Source organism: Aspergillus fumigatus, chromosome 5, assembly GCF_000002655.1.
Source record: "Aspergillus fumigatus Af293 chromosome 5, whole genome shotgun sequence".
Taxonomy (NCBI): Eukaryota; Fungi; Ascomycota; class Eurotiomycetes; order Eurotiales; family Aspergillaceae; genus Aspergillus; species Aspergillus fumigatus.
In genome coordinates, this window is record NC_007198.1 from 2,144,908 (window position 1) to 2,158,723 (window position 13,816).

Here is a 13,816-nt window from a genome sequence, read left to right on the forward strand (position 1 = left end):
GGCCTATATATGAATAACTTCCTGATTAGTACCGATCCGGTAGCCTTCTGGAATAAAGTATTTCACCTCAGCTAAGCTCAAACACATGATTGAGGCGGCTAGTTCTGCATTGAATGGCTGGCTTTCCGCCGCCAACTGCCTTCTCAATGCACAAATCGCCGCAGAATAAGCCGTTGTAGCGTCCAGACTAGAGACTTTCTGAGGATATCTATGAAAAGTAATGGTAAAAGCCAGCGCCTTCAGTGAGAGGAAGAATATGCTTTTTTGATTCGAGGTATTGGCAAGTCGCGGGAGAACCTCAACCCAGGAGCCGCAGACCCGTGAGCAGCTACTGTTCTTCGAATCGTAGGACAGAAAAGGAAGCTCATCTTTTGGAACGTAGTTTTCGACCACAATAGAGGTCAACTCTTCAGGTGAAGCTGAAATGATATCCGGAATCTCTGTAGTAGCGAAACTATCCTGAGCAGTGACATCGTGCGAGATCCGCCGCGGAGGGGTGCTCCTGACTAGCTCTTGGAGAGAACGCGACCAGCCAGTAACTCCGTTCCGCGAGATCTGGTTTTGATGCGATGCCTCAGTTGAAGATATGCTCTGCTGGACGAACGTCCACTCCTGCGGGTAACCTGGACACTTGCGCCCAGTAAGTGTGCATTGGCTGCATTCCGGGTGCTTCCCATCACACTAAGAGATGAGAGTTATAGCATTTGTCTGAATCTATCAAGAGATCATGCGATATCTTACCCCTAATTTCCTCTGTCTACAGTTTCCGCATACCGACTTCTTCTTGACTTTCATGACGTTATCCACCGACCGAGGACATCACTAGGACAGATAGGGTTCTGTCGATCAGTAACCAACACCTTTAGTCATAATTGTATTAATGAAACGAGATGAACCTTGAGACATTTGTTACTCTGCATAGAGTGTGGTCGGACTCCCACATGGCACTCCGCATGCGCCATGGGGGATGCATGACCCCATGGATGCCCAGTTAGCCACCCACTAACCGTATTTAGTTAAGAGAGTTTATCAATTGAGTTGGCAGTCCAAACCGTTTCTGAATTCGAATATTGTCACAACAGTCCTTCTTGGTTACCGGAAGAAAGACGCACAGTCTCCGAGCGTCTTGTCATGTAAAGCTTACATGGATTTAAGAGGGGCCGGCGCTTGTGCGGGGCTCACTCCGGGAAATGACTACTATAATCTGTATAAACACAAGTGCTACAGCATGCTCATGACTTATGAACACCTAGAGCATCATTCCATTCACGAACTTTCGAGCGTGCTTCCGTCTGCTACCAGACCAGGCGAGAAAAGAGCCCTGAAAGCTTCACAAGTTCTCCGGATATCAACTTGGTCGGAACCGTAATGGCCATCATCGACATCGATGGCGTAACCTTCCTCACAGACCCCATGCTATTCCCAGCAGGGCGGAATAGGACATAGGATTCGCCGCACTCAAGAACACTGCGTCATTGGCTCTAGGCTTAGAGAAGCTCACGCTGATCGACGCCATGTAGCTCAGCCACGAGCACAACCCAGATAATCTCGATGAGTTGGGCCATCGCGTTCTTGACTCATAACTACTACCAGGCTGCTGCAGGCGCTGAAATCTGATGTCCTCGTACCAGTGCACCGAGAGTCTTGAGGGCACTTTAGTCAGCTTCGAAAGGACCTCACGCAGGCCTTTGAAGCTGCGGGTGTACAGCATATGTCGTGCTGGTTCACTCCGGGCCAAAAAAAGGTTTCGTAGGACTGTTATTTCCATGTACATACCAATTTGGACTAAACACAAGGCAACAGTGTGCTCTAGTAACAATACCGTAGACTGACTCCTTGATTTATCGAACAAATAGATCTGTTTCATCAGTCATGATTCGCCACAGTTGGAAATAAGTCTATCCCATGGAGAGTGGTACTCTTCTTTTAGGCGTGTTCATTGATCAGCTCATCTTCTTGCTCTCATCTATGTTGAGTCATAGTTCGAGATGGTTGCGCAGCCCCTGCTGTGCTCAGTAAACCCGGTCTACCTCTTTCCTGCATCTCCTGGCTAGATTCCATCTCATCATCGAAGGACGGAATCTCATAGTCGAATACGTTCACTTTTCTACTGACAGACGGATCAGAAGTCGCCAGTTGGTGGTCTTGTCCCTCGAGATGAGACGGAGACTCGAGTTCACCAGAGGCAGCGTTTGCATTTGAAATTTGCCCCTCCATAGAATCTCCAACGGCTGCTTCATCAAACTCCGCTTCGAATGCTTGATTATCCACATCCACAAAGGTCTACACTCTGGTCAGCCAAAGATTCCACACACCATCATTAGGGTTGCATTACTTGAAGTTCGGCTGGCAGCGGCTGAGCCTGAACGCTTATCGCGTTAGAATTTGCATAGACGAGAAGGACATTTTTGGACTCTTCACGAGCAGCGTGAAGCACTTCGATCTCTCGAACTTTGCGCGCAGTATACCCCACGACATCGGCCGCGCTTGCTGCAGCCTTCCCATCTCGATTGGTCTCTGCTCGTCGGGCCTTTGCATCGTCAGTAGAGAAGCTTATTCGCCACCATTGCCACCGATCTCCTGCGCTCGGCTGTAGATCTGTCGCTTGCTCAGAGTTGTGGGATGTGACGGGTCTGAGGACATAAGTAATATGTGGCTCCGTACACACGCCGCGCAACGTGTACCGATGTTGTGGTGGCTCTGTAGGTGATTCCGAAGGTTCAGTGAGGAACTTGGAGTAGTTTCGAAGCGTTTTAACAGCTTTCTGTCTCCTGTTCTGCAAATCTGCAATGTACATTGTCAGCTTATACAATGAAACCAAACTTGTACACTTACCTTTCAGCTTGTCTTCGATCTTGCTTGAGAGATCTCTCAACTCTGCGGCCAATCTTTGCGCCTCGGCGTTTGCTGCTTCCGGTGTCAAAGCCAAGTCACCTCTTCCATTGGCAAGACTCTTGGGCAAAGTGAAAGATGCAGCAACAGCGGCTTTTTCTAGTATCTCCCTAGATCCAAGCCCTCTATGAAAGACCGATTTCGAGACAGAGAAGCGATTCATCAACGCCTCTAACTTGTTAATCTCTTCGTAAACTTGAAGCCGTCGCGCACGGAAATCACGCGCTAGGTCCTTGCAAGTGGCGAGGTACCGATCCGGGTAGAAGACCGCTGGTATCTTCACATCCACAGATTTCGCTGAGTCAGAGCTATCCAATTTGATCATCAAAACTTCAGCCACATGTTCCAGCCATACGTCATCTAGCTCTTCCCCTGGTCTGTCGGACCAGATGGTCCGATCTAGCACATCGTAGAGAGTTTGACCGTGATCGGGCTCCACGAACGGGTCAAGGATAAAGAACTCTTTTTGGATTGGCGTGTCATACACTGAAAGGGGACATTTGAATGCGTTTGACGAGAACACTGTTGCCAATTGGTTTCCAGGGTCCGCTCTGACGGCGGCTTCCTGCCATTTCTCCAAGAATTGACTGATGCCGCTTTCGGAGTCGTAAGATACCATACTTTTCAGGCTTGAAAGAGCATCGACACTACCGAATGCGCGATTTGTCGCATCTAGAAAAGCAACAAGTCTTTGAGTTTCGTAAAGGATGTCGTCCCAGGCCGTGTCACCGTCTTGCGCATCTTGCATTGTGACTATTTTAGGTAAATTGATCGGCTGGCCGTTCCACCACTGCGGGTCATGACCGTACTTCGGGAGGACCTTATTTCGTAGAAGAAGAGCCTCCCGCGCCAAAGGGATTGAATGCAAAATAGTCAACAGCCCACCCAGGTACAGATTATCCTGGGATGGGCGAAGGAACGCCGGTTCATCTGCTACTCTTCTGCGGTCCGCTGGGTCTGGGCTGATGATTATCTCTTGCGCACTCGAATTGAAAAGAGTCATTGCCCATGCGCCTTCATCATAGTGATCCCGCGTGGCTTTGCCGAAATTCGATTGATTTGAGCTGGTGATCCCCATCTCTTGATGGCCCAGGTTCTGGTTCAATGACATAGCCACTGCTTCCTGAAGTTCACGCTCCTCCTGTTCAGCAAGTGTCATACCTGTTGCCTCCGCTACATCTGAGAATCCACCGTGTCAGCAAAGAGGCGCAGAGCGTCCATAGTGAAGCACCCTACCTGCAGCGCCGTGAGCAGGACCCGTTTTATGCCCTTGATACTGTGTGGTCTGTGCTTGTTCACACAAATTCGACATCGACGGGGGGCGCGAAGGAGGTACGCCAGAGGATATTCCGACAACAGGGTCTGACTGTTCAATCTGGAAGGCTGTGAGCCAGGACTGTTAACATGGTCGCTATGCTAGTATCCGGTGGTCGCTGGTATGGACATACAGGGTACTCTCTCGTCATGTTGAAAACTACCTGCCTATAGCGTAGCAAGTCCGAGGTCAGTCTCAGTCTCATAAAGCCTAATCATCTCCAAAAGTCACCTCTAATTGGGGCGGAGTCGGATCTTCAAAATATGCGTTGATAGCTTTATTCGAGTTGAGGTCATTGGCCTGCAGAGCGCCTGATGTCAGCATACAACCTATATAAAGATGGCCTATGATATCTGCTCACCTTCAGAAATCGTATTGCATGCTCCCGCGATGTGCTTGTGAAGTTCACAAAGTTCGTGATAGCTTCCTCTGACGGTTCGGAGGCCATGCCGTACCTCGCACACAGAAATTGAAGATGATTGCAGACGAAATATCAGCGACGAGAGCAACCAGATTATAGTCAACAGCAATCAAGATCAGAAAAGAAACGAGGGCTCAATCAAGGAGCTGGTAAGTGAGGAGTTGTCTGTTTGGAACCTCTGGATGCCTCCAGTTAAGCTTCCCCACCACATGACATCCGTCAGCCAAGCCCACTGCCATTGTCATCTTGAGGAGGCCTGAATTTACATGAAAGAACAATTCACACAGCGAACTCTCTTTTGTATCAAGAAACAAGGGAAATCCCAGTATAATAGAAGAAACGATCAAAGAATCGTTCAATTTTAGGAAATTCCATAAAAGAAACTTGGACTGGACCGCAATGATAAGAATTTGCACAAAGGAGGTTCATTTAACAGTCTGTGGACGTAAAGGGTACTCAAAGAACACTTTGAATGAAAGATGTTTCAAATGTCACAATTCCAAGGTTCATACTCAAAGCTTTATTTTGCTTGTAATACTATACGACATGGGAACTGACATTTAATCCCTTGTGCTTTCCTCCTCAACGCTCGCTAAACATCTTCATTGTTGATACTGAAACCGACAACTTGCAGTCAACAACATCAGATCTCGTTTTCTTTCTGCAATTTGCTACCAATTTCAATTTCAAGGCTTCAGGTAAGCAACAAGGCACAATGACAGCGAAGAGACGAGCGCCCGACGACTCTGTGGAGGATCTGACAGAACGACCTGAGCCCGAAACGTCCAAGAAAGTACGATTCCAGCTTCCTCAGAATGAGGAAAGCCTTCCTGAGAAAGACGTTCCAGCTACAAATACAGACAACGAGCTGATGGCAAGAAGGCGTTTAATGCGTGTGAACGAGCTGGTTCACGATATTCTGGCTGCTATGTACTACGACATCCATCTGCTCTGCTGGCTCCGCAATCACCTCATGCAGAACCGTATCAAACGCTATCCGGACCTACATTTCTACAAAAACCAGCATCAAGAAGCAACCTGGCTATTAGACAGAGCTATTCGCCAGGAAATGCTTGCGAAGGTAGGCCTTCACGATTGGACTTACACATCGAAGCAGGAAGCAGACCGTGTTGGCCAATTCATTCGAAGATTTAATTGGAGGTTGTTGGCCATTTGTGCACTCTCAGAAGCCTTCCGGTTGGCATTTCATAACGAAAATCAACAGGTCTGGGCAGCTTTGATGCTCAAGATCAGAGAAAACTGGACCAGCATTGACGTGTTTGCGCAGTCGCGAGGCTTGGACTGGCAAGGCCAGCTATTGAAACATGCGGACAAACAGATACCGGGGCTCCAGTACGCCCTGATCCCAAGGATCGATGTAGCTTATGACCACTTTCATCATATGGTTATTGCAAATGGCTCTATTCGAAAGCCTGTGTACGAAGGGCACAACCAGATCAACATCAGCCACGGGAATAAATTCAATCCCAGCTACTTCAAAGACAAGAAAGACCCCACAATTCGCATTCATGATCGCGACGGACCTTGCGACCTTTGTTATGCAGAGCGCGGATGCAACTGCAAAATACCTCGCCCCACTCTTGCAATGTGTTTTGTTGAACTTGTTGACTACCCTCAAAGGGGGATTGGGGTAAGGGCTCTGGCCAGATTCAAGAAGGGAGACATACTCGACGAGTATGTCGGAGAGCTTCGGCCTTTAGACTACACGGATGACCGTGTATACGGTCTTCTGCACGAATCCAAGATGACTGAAGGTCATCCCCTCGCTCTGATATCGGCGAAACAGCATGGGAATTGGACTCGGTACCTCAATCACTCTTGCAAACCGTCGACGACGTTTCTCAAGATGACTGTCGGCAAGAGAACCATTATGGCTGTCCAGGCAGTTAGGGATATCGACATTTTCGAGGAGATTACTGTTGATTATGGCACAGGCTACTGGAAGAATAGAAAGTGTCTTTGTGGGGAACCTGGTTGTTGCTCGCAGGCGGCCACCGAAGAGGAGACTGACGCTTGAGTTCTCATCAAATTTTCTCGTTAGCGCATTGATGTTGTACTTTACAGCACTTGTCATGTTTGGATGATTGCGATTAATATCCAAGTATGCATAAGAGGTTTTGTACCCAATGGTCAAGATGGTGGGATGGTATTAATTTACTGCCTCGGCTAGCCTCGGACCCCTTAAGAGATCTCGATGCTTTCAGTAACGTAGTAGTGTAAGCCTAGTGACCCTAGCTTACTCCACTAGGACGAAGCCATTATGCTACCCATAGTAAACTAGTCCACTAGAAACAAAGTACTCTCTAGTCGATCACTAGTTGTCAACAAGAGGTCATGCTTTCCTCGGGAATAGTGACGACCTCTCCTCATCAACCCCGCATTTGCTTGCAGCCGACAAGTGCGGGGGAAGCATTAACGGAGCTTCGCCCACTATATGACACCAAACAGCCAGGCACACCCTCTCAAGTCTCAATCATTGAAGCACAGTATCTCGCTAGCTCTCAGAACATACCTGAAGGAAGGGGTTGTATACAGGATAGCTGAGGGCGCGATTGACAGTTACCTCGGATCCTATACTCGTCTCAGCTCTCAGGAGTTATGAGCTATCGATAGCATGTGCATGTTTACCGTGTGTCGCGCGGGGATTATCCCTCGTCAGAATTGGTGTATCGGCGTCTCCTTGAGGGCTCTCCAGAAAGTGCCTTCAGCACGACGAGGGCTGCTCACTCAAAGCTATGCTTGTGGACCAAGAGAGGTGAGTACCCGTTATGGTATTAGTAACGGCTATCTGAAGCAGGCTGACATTACGCCGATATTAAGCCGCCTTTGATTGACTCTACTGTTGGTGACCACTTCGCGAGTATTGTCAGCCAATATGGCGATAGGGAAGCGTACGTGACTAAATCTTGCGCATCGATCCTGCTAGACTTGAGCAACATGGCTGACTCTCATGCACTTAAAGCGTCATATCAAAACATCAGAATTACAGATTGACCTACGCCTCACTCGATGCCAAAAGTAATGCCCTTGCGCGAGGACTGGAATCAGTGGGTGTGCGGAAAGGGGACCGTGTCGGCGTCATGCTTGGAAATTCTTCCGAGTATGCCATTGTATGTCGTCTGTCTTCTAGGCCTTCCCATGAGCTGCGTTTGTTGCTGGAAATTAATCACACCTGAGTCTCGCAGGCAACCTATGCATTGTTCAAACTCGGAGCCATTTTGGTATGTTTCATCATGAACGGCCGATTCCGATAAAGAGTTGTCCGCTGAACCACACCTTCAGGTACCCCTTAATCCGTCGTTTAATGCAACTCAAGTCATCTCGGCGTTGAGCCACCTTGGAGCCGCCCATTTGATCATCAGTGCCGAGTCCAATTTACCGCGGAAAGAACCCCGGAGCAATGTCCCACTACTCAAGCACCTTGTCCAGGATCTCCACACAGGAAAAGTAGAGTCCGCAGTGGTGCCTTCAGTGAAGAATGTCATTTTTGTTGATAACTCTTCTGGCAGAGTCAAATGGTCGGACTACAAGAGCCTGACGCCTTTCACGTCGGTCATATCAGACAACGTCGCTGATGCGAATCCACTGCCTCCTCAGGATCTCTCGCCTAGTGATGTAGTGAACATCCAATTCACGTCTGGCACCACCGCCATGCCTAAAGCGGCATGCCTGAGCCACCGCTCAATCTTGAACAATGGTTCCCAGATTGGCGATCGAATGCGGTTGACCGCAAAGGACATTGTATGCTGTCCTCCACCATTGTTCCACTGTTTCGGATGCATTTTAGGCTACATGGCAACCGCTACTCATGGCTCAGCCATTGTATTCCCTACGGAATCATTCAACGCCCGTGCCACCTTGAAAGCCGTGCAGGAGGAAAAATGTACAGCACTTTACGGCGTGCCTACCATGTTCCTCGAAGAGCTCGGCCTGCTTCAGGAAGGCGAAGTAGAACACAAAGGGTTTGAGTTTCTTCGGACAGGCATCGCCGCTGGTAGCAGCATTCCAGAAGCGCTCATGAAGAAGCTGCATAAGGTCCTCAATCTCACAGAATTGACCATCTGCTACGGCATGACTGAAACTAGTCCCGTTTCGGCCATGACAGCGACCGATGACCCATTAGACAAGCGGATCAGTACCGTTGGTAGATTAATGCCTCATGTTGAAGCCAAGGTCGTCGATCCAGCGGATCGAAGCAAGATACTCCCCATCAACACCCGAGGCGAGCTTGCTGTGTCTGGGTACTTGCTAATGAAGGAGTACTGGGGTGATCCACACAGGACCGCTGAAGTGATGATCGCAGACCAAGAAGGGAAGATCTGGATGCATGTAAGCCAACCCTATCTAACTGCGTTCTCAGTCTCTAGGCACCATAAGGTTGCAGGGGATCTGACCGAGGACCATAGACTGGCGACGAAGCCTCCATGTCACCGGATGGCTACATCACGATCACGGGCCGTATCAAAGATCTCATCATCCGAGGAGGCGAGAACATTCACCCTCTAGAGATCGAGAACTGTCTCCTTACCTGCCCCGGCGTGGCCGATGTGTCTGTTGTTGGTGTTCCAGACGAGAGGTATGGCGAAGTGGTGGCTGCTTTCATTATTTGCAAAGAGCAGGATCGCAGGACAGTGGCCGAGGACAAGATCAGAGACTGGGTTCGCGAGCGACTGAGTAACCACCTCGGTAAGAATCTTCTATCTTTTCTTTTTAGCGGCAAGACATCCTTCATACCTCAATATGCTAACCAAAACCAACTTGCTAATAGTTCCGAAATATGTTTTTTTCCTTTCACCTTCCGATTCTTTCCCCAAGACTGCGAGCGGCAAAGTTCAGAAGTTCAAGCTGAAGGAGACTGCCATCAAGATTCTGAAAGAGCAGAGCAATGCTAATTAGACGATAGTGAGACACTGAGCTTTTCCTAGAACCTTTTGGGCGATCATTATTTTCCACTAGAGGACTTACAGGAGCATATCTTTCGCATTGAATGTCTTTGTTACCATTTCTCACTCATCTTGACTATCGAAGCGGCTGTCCTGAGCTGAGTAGAACTCGAATAATCTGGATATCATTACAGGTATAGTGACATAATGCTTGAAATCCAACCGTAGCAATCTCTCCGTACTGAGATAAAGCAAGCAGCCATTCTCGAAATATTTCAGCAATTATATGCAGGCGAAGCAAAGTCAGTCCCAAGGCAATATTTAAGTTACATTCAAACAGGGGTGATGAAAAGTCCGCAGAAAGAGGCTTGAATAACACACGCAAGCATCCGCGCTAGATACAGCGCTGGAGGAAACCTTTTTTTGCCGGGGGTAAATGATTGTGAACCTTCCGATAAATTATGCCATCAAATTCCTCAAAGCAATTAGATGGCTTGCCTGGTTCCGGGCAACAACATTCAATCCTCTTGATCCAGCGATCATTCATCACGTCGCAAATGGTAGTCCGTTTCTCTGGGATAGGATGGAGCATCCGTAATATAAGACGCAGAAGAGTTTTTGTGCGAAGATCCGAGAAGAATTTCCCGATTCTAGGATATACATCCCCTGTGACAATTCGGTCCGGCTCGCTTCTCAGGAACTCTTCCCACCATTTGAGAAAACGAGAATACCCGGCATCCTTTTCTTCTGCGGCGCCCCACGGCGTACCGCAGTGAATCACGGCAAGGCAAACGATGGCGCAGGACCATATGTCGGCGAAGCGCGGGTCGTAACTTCCTGGGGATTGAACGACGGTTAGGAGACCATAACATACGGTAGCATAGGGGTTGCAGGGGCACTTACGATCTTCTGCTAGAACTTCCGGTGCAATATATGGCAGGCTACCACAAACACCAGGGCCACATTTGCGAATTTTACCAAATACTTCCCCGCATTCCGCGTCATTTGACCGCAGATCTCGGCGGAGCTCACTGAAGACTTTGGCGCATCCGAAGTCGGTGATTTTTAAGTGACTGTCTTGCGTCAAGAGCAAATTTTCCAGTTTGATATCGCGGTGCGCAATTCCAATGCTATGTAAATATGCAACGCCTTGGAAGAGTTGTTTGAACAGGCACAGCTGACTTTCAAAAGAAAGATATCGTTGTTGCACGATTGTAAACAAGTCCCCTTGACTGCAGTATTCCATAACATGAGACCAACGGCCTGCGTGGGAGCAAAGACGAATAGTCTCCACGACATTAGGATGATGTAAGTTCTTGGCGATGCTGAACTCAAGTTTCACCTTTCTGTCATAAGCTTGCAGGTTCTCCTTGCGACTTCTGCGAAATTCCTTCACCGCATAATATTGCTGCTTTCCGGTCCCTTTCCTGTGCATTAATTTGACAGTAGCCGTGACACCTTTACCAATGACCTTGCTCCGCAAGCCAGGAATGATGCTGGTGTCGACAAATTCGTCACCAAGTTTGCAGCTATCAACTGTGAAAGTCTCGGGAAGAACTGCATCTGCAAGCGCAGACTTGCCTTTTCCATCCACTGGAATTGAAACGTCCGGTATCTCGAGGTGATCAGGGAGTGTGCCCCATGTGCGACATTTAGCGAGTACCAGAGAACTGTCTGAGCGAGAAGCAAGGCAACGGCCTGTCTCCTTAGCTACGCCCGAAGATGATGACTTGAATGATTCGTTTACCCCTTTATTGAAGATGAGTTAGACACTCGCAAGACATAATCTCAAAGTGGCTGCGCAAATTCGCGAGATGAAGATTCTACATACTATTGGTGTCGTTTCTGGTGGACGTGTTGACGGCGGACCGCATATCCGGCTTATGTACGTCATCAACTTTATTGTGTAAACGAGGAAAGAGACATTTGAGTGACATAGAGGCGAGGTAAAGCGGCGCTTGCTTGGGAGCCGGATTGCTAAATGACGAAGATAATGAATGGGCCCGTGGACAGCTGAAGATCGACCGAGGTGGCGTCGAGGATGTGGTCCCTGTCTTCGCAGTCTTCAACGTATCGACGGCCAAAGAGCTTCTTTCCATCCCCGAAGGCCCAGCTTCATTCGAGTTGCATGGCACGTCGTCAGACTGCTTAAAGGCCCGAACTCTGCAATCCAAGCTGTTTGTTTCGGTGCTACGTTCAAAGCGTCCAGTATGGATACCCCCTGCTATGACCTGTTGACTTGGCTCTTCAGAACAAGAGGGGTAATAGCAGCCTGGCTCGTGCCCTTGTTCCACTTCTCTGCCAGAAGGTGAGAAATCCTCAGGCTGAGTCATGCTCTGTACTGTAGTTGCTCAAGAGAAGGAACAAGGAGTAGTAGACTGATGGGGGTATGAAATGAATAAATATATTAAAGTATAATGTAATGAAGATCTGTTTGAATGATCAGGAAAGCGCGAAGGTAACTGCGAGAGAGAGAAAAAGAGGTAGAAGGAGAGGAAGGGAGTAAGATGGATGAGGTGAGGGTGGGCGAAGTCGTGCCGCCGACTCTGAAATGTTATCTCATCATTGCAGCGATACTTGGGGGTCATATTGCTTGCCTAAGGCAGGACATCACGACATCACGACATTATGCTCGCATCTCCTCATCAGAGGTACATGACTAACTATTCGGCATATATTGACCCAATGTGTGAACATAGCGCAATATCGGTCGCTGTCAAGGAAGCGCTCAAGTCGGATATTTTACTACCTGACTCGATGAAGCATGGAGTAGATAGGTTGAGTCAGCGAGGGTAAGGCGCCGTGTATCTTTGTCGAGACGAATTCTTGTCCACTGGTCTGAGCACGATCAACATCCAATAAATCGAGACATTCATAATATGCAAGCAATCAACTGGCTTACCAATTGAGCCTATGGGCAGGTCAGAAAGTCTCAGCATTCTTCCGACTGGCCGACTCCAGGTAACGACAATCAACAGCAATCCCTTAGATGCAATCATAGCATTCCGTGGGAATAGAATATCCATACTATGCATTCATTGAGGCGGCTTTCCTGGCCATCATCGCTGTTCCGGCGGCACCGATACAAGAAGCTGTAAAGTGCTAGAAACGCATTCCATTGCTTGCAGCTTGAATGGCTGCCAGCCTTGCGCCACGCGCACGGATGTGGGAATCACTAAGCCTGGCGATTTCGCTCTTTGGTTGATGGAAACCCCGCCAGAAGGCTCGGACTTCATCGTTCAGAGACGGCAAACACGGTCATTCGTTCAAAAATCCTGTATGCCTGTCTCTCCCTGCAAGCGGGACTTGATATCCCCATCATCAGCCCCCTCAACCATCCACTCAGGCTCTTCGTCGTCAAAGTAACGTTCCTGCTCCTCAGTCTGATCATCATATTCGTCATTCTCGTCAACTTGCGTATAGTCAAAGTCGCAATCTTCCCCTTTCAGAAAGCGCATCGTCATTTCCCAGCGCCAAAGCTTTTCGGCTTCCTCTTTATTTGTGGGTATCTCGTCCGCGTCCTCCGCAATGATTTCACCACTTGGACCACGACTATAGCTGGACATCGCGTTGGGGTTGGGATTATGGAGAGCATCAAGCCTGGCCTCCGAGCGCTGCAAGTCCGCTTGAAGAATACCGGAGAACCCTTTTGCTCTCCCTTCGGCTTCTCTTTCTGCAGGGGTTTGGAACCGGCGTATTAGTCGATCGTATAGCAACGGGTCTACAGGAACTGAATATTAGCATATGAGGCCCCTTGTTCAAAGAAGCCACCAGTCTCTTAAGCAAAACGAGGACAGAGCAAGCGGACCGGCAACCTCGAGATCAGCGGAGAAGTACTCCGGATGCATGTCCAGATAGCGCTTGCGACGGTTTTTCACTCTCATGGCAGGGGATGGTTGCACTGAGCTGGACTTGATGTTCCGCTCTGCGCCGTCTGAATCCATCTCGAATCCAGTACCCTTAGGAAAGTGAGGCATGTCTGGATGCAAATCAACGATCAGTGACTACCATATGTAAGATAGAGAAATCAAGATGACGAAAGAGCCACCAGTAGCTGTTTTGAGACTAACCAGTTCGAGTAATCCCCAAGAAAGCACTGCGGAACGCTGCGGGCGGGCAAATTTCCTGTGTCTCCGCCGTCATCAGTCCAGCAGCGAATAACAGCCCACAGACGGCCAGGCGATGGATATTCGGCATTCTATCTGAAAACAGGTCATGTAAGAGCTATCTACTCCTTTTTGTTTCATATTTGCCATTCTGGTCCTTACACTGGGTCTCTCCCTT

The 13,816-nt window shown here is 48.7% G+C and overlaps 5 protein-coding genes across 5 annotated transcripts; 2 read left to right on the forward strand and 3 right to left on the reverse strand.

Moving 5' to 3' along the window:
• Positions 1–1,076: 1,076 nt before the first annotated feature.
• AFUA_5G08450 (ubiquitin-associated-like domain-containing protein) lies at positions 1,077–4,911 on the reverse strand. The gene is made up of 7 exons (XM_077804796.1): positions 4,569–4,911; positions 4,439–4,507; positions 4,341–4,374; positions 4,129–4,275; positions 2,836–4,071; positions 2,336–2,784; positions 1,077–2,283 (listed from the first exon to the last, which is right to left on the reverse strand). Exons 1-7 carry the CDS (start codon positions 4,653–4,655, stop codon positions 1,963–1,965), a joined length of 2,343 nt encoding a protein of 780 aa, XP_077660934.1. The 5' UTR covers positions 4,656–4,911; the 3' UTR covers positions 1,077–1,962.
• A 432-nt stretch (positions 4,912–5,343) lies between these two features.
• Positions 5,344–6,666, forward strand: AFUA_5G08460 (SET domain protein; the record flags this gene model as incomplete). Its single annotated transcript, XM_748698.1, has 1 exon — positions 5,344–6,666. The coding sequence occupies one exon, from the start codon at positions 5,344–5,346 to the stop codon at positions 6,664–6,666; it is 1,323 nt and encodes a 440-aa protein (XP_753791.1).
• Positions 6,667–7,212: 546 nt separating this feature from the next.
• Positions 7,213–9,658, forward strand: AFUA_5G08470 (uncharacterized protein). The gene is made up of 7 exons (XM_077804797.1): positions 7,213–7,404; positions 7,470–7,540; positions 7,612–7,759; positions 7,835–7,870; positions 7,932–8,978; positions 9,056–9,335; positions 9,418–9,658. The coding sequence occupies exons 1-7, from the start codon at positions 7,264–7,266 to the stop codon at positions 9,543–9,545; spliced, it is 1,851 nt and encodes a 616-aa protein (XP_077660935.1). The 5' UTR covers positions 7,213–7,263; the 3' UTR covers positions 9,546–9,658.
• A 268-nt stretch (positions 9,659–9,926) lies between these two features.
• AFUA_5G08480 (putative serine/threonine protein kinase) lies at positions 9,927–11,865 on the reverse strand (the record flags this gene model as incomplete). The annotated part of the gene is made up of 2 exons (XM_748696.1): positions 9,927–11,281; positions 11,364–11,865. The coding sequence occupies 2 exons, from the start codon at positions 11,863–11,865 to the stop codon at positions 9,927–9,929; spliced, it is 1,857 nt and encodes a 618-aa protein (XP_753789.1).
• A 933-nt stretch (positions 11,866–12,798) lies between these two features.
• AFUA_5G08490 (uncharacterized protein) lies at positions 12,799–13,675 on the reverse strand (the record flags this gene model as incomplete). The annotated part of the gene is made up of 3 exons (XM_748695.1): positions 12,799–13,205; positions 13,341–13,511; positions 13,603–13,675. The coding sequence occupies 3 exons, from the start codon at positions 13,673–13,675 to the stop codon at positions 12,799–12,801; spliced, it is 651 nt and encodes a 216-aa protein (XP_753788.1).
• Positions 13,676–13,816: the final 141 nt, after the last annotated feature.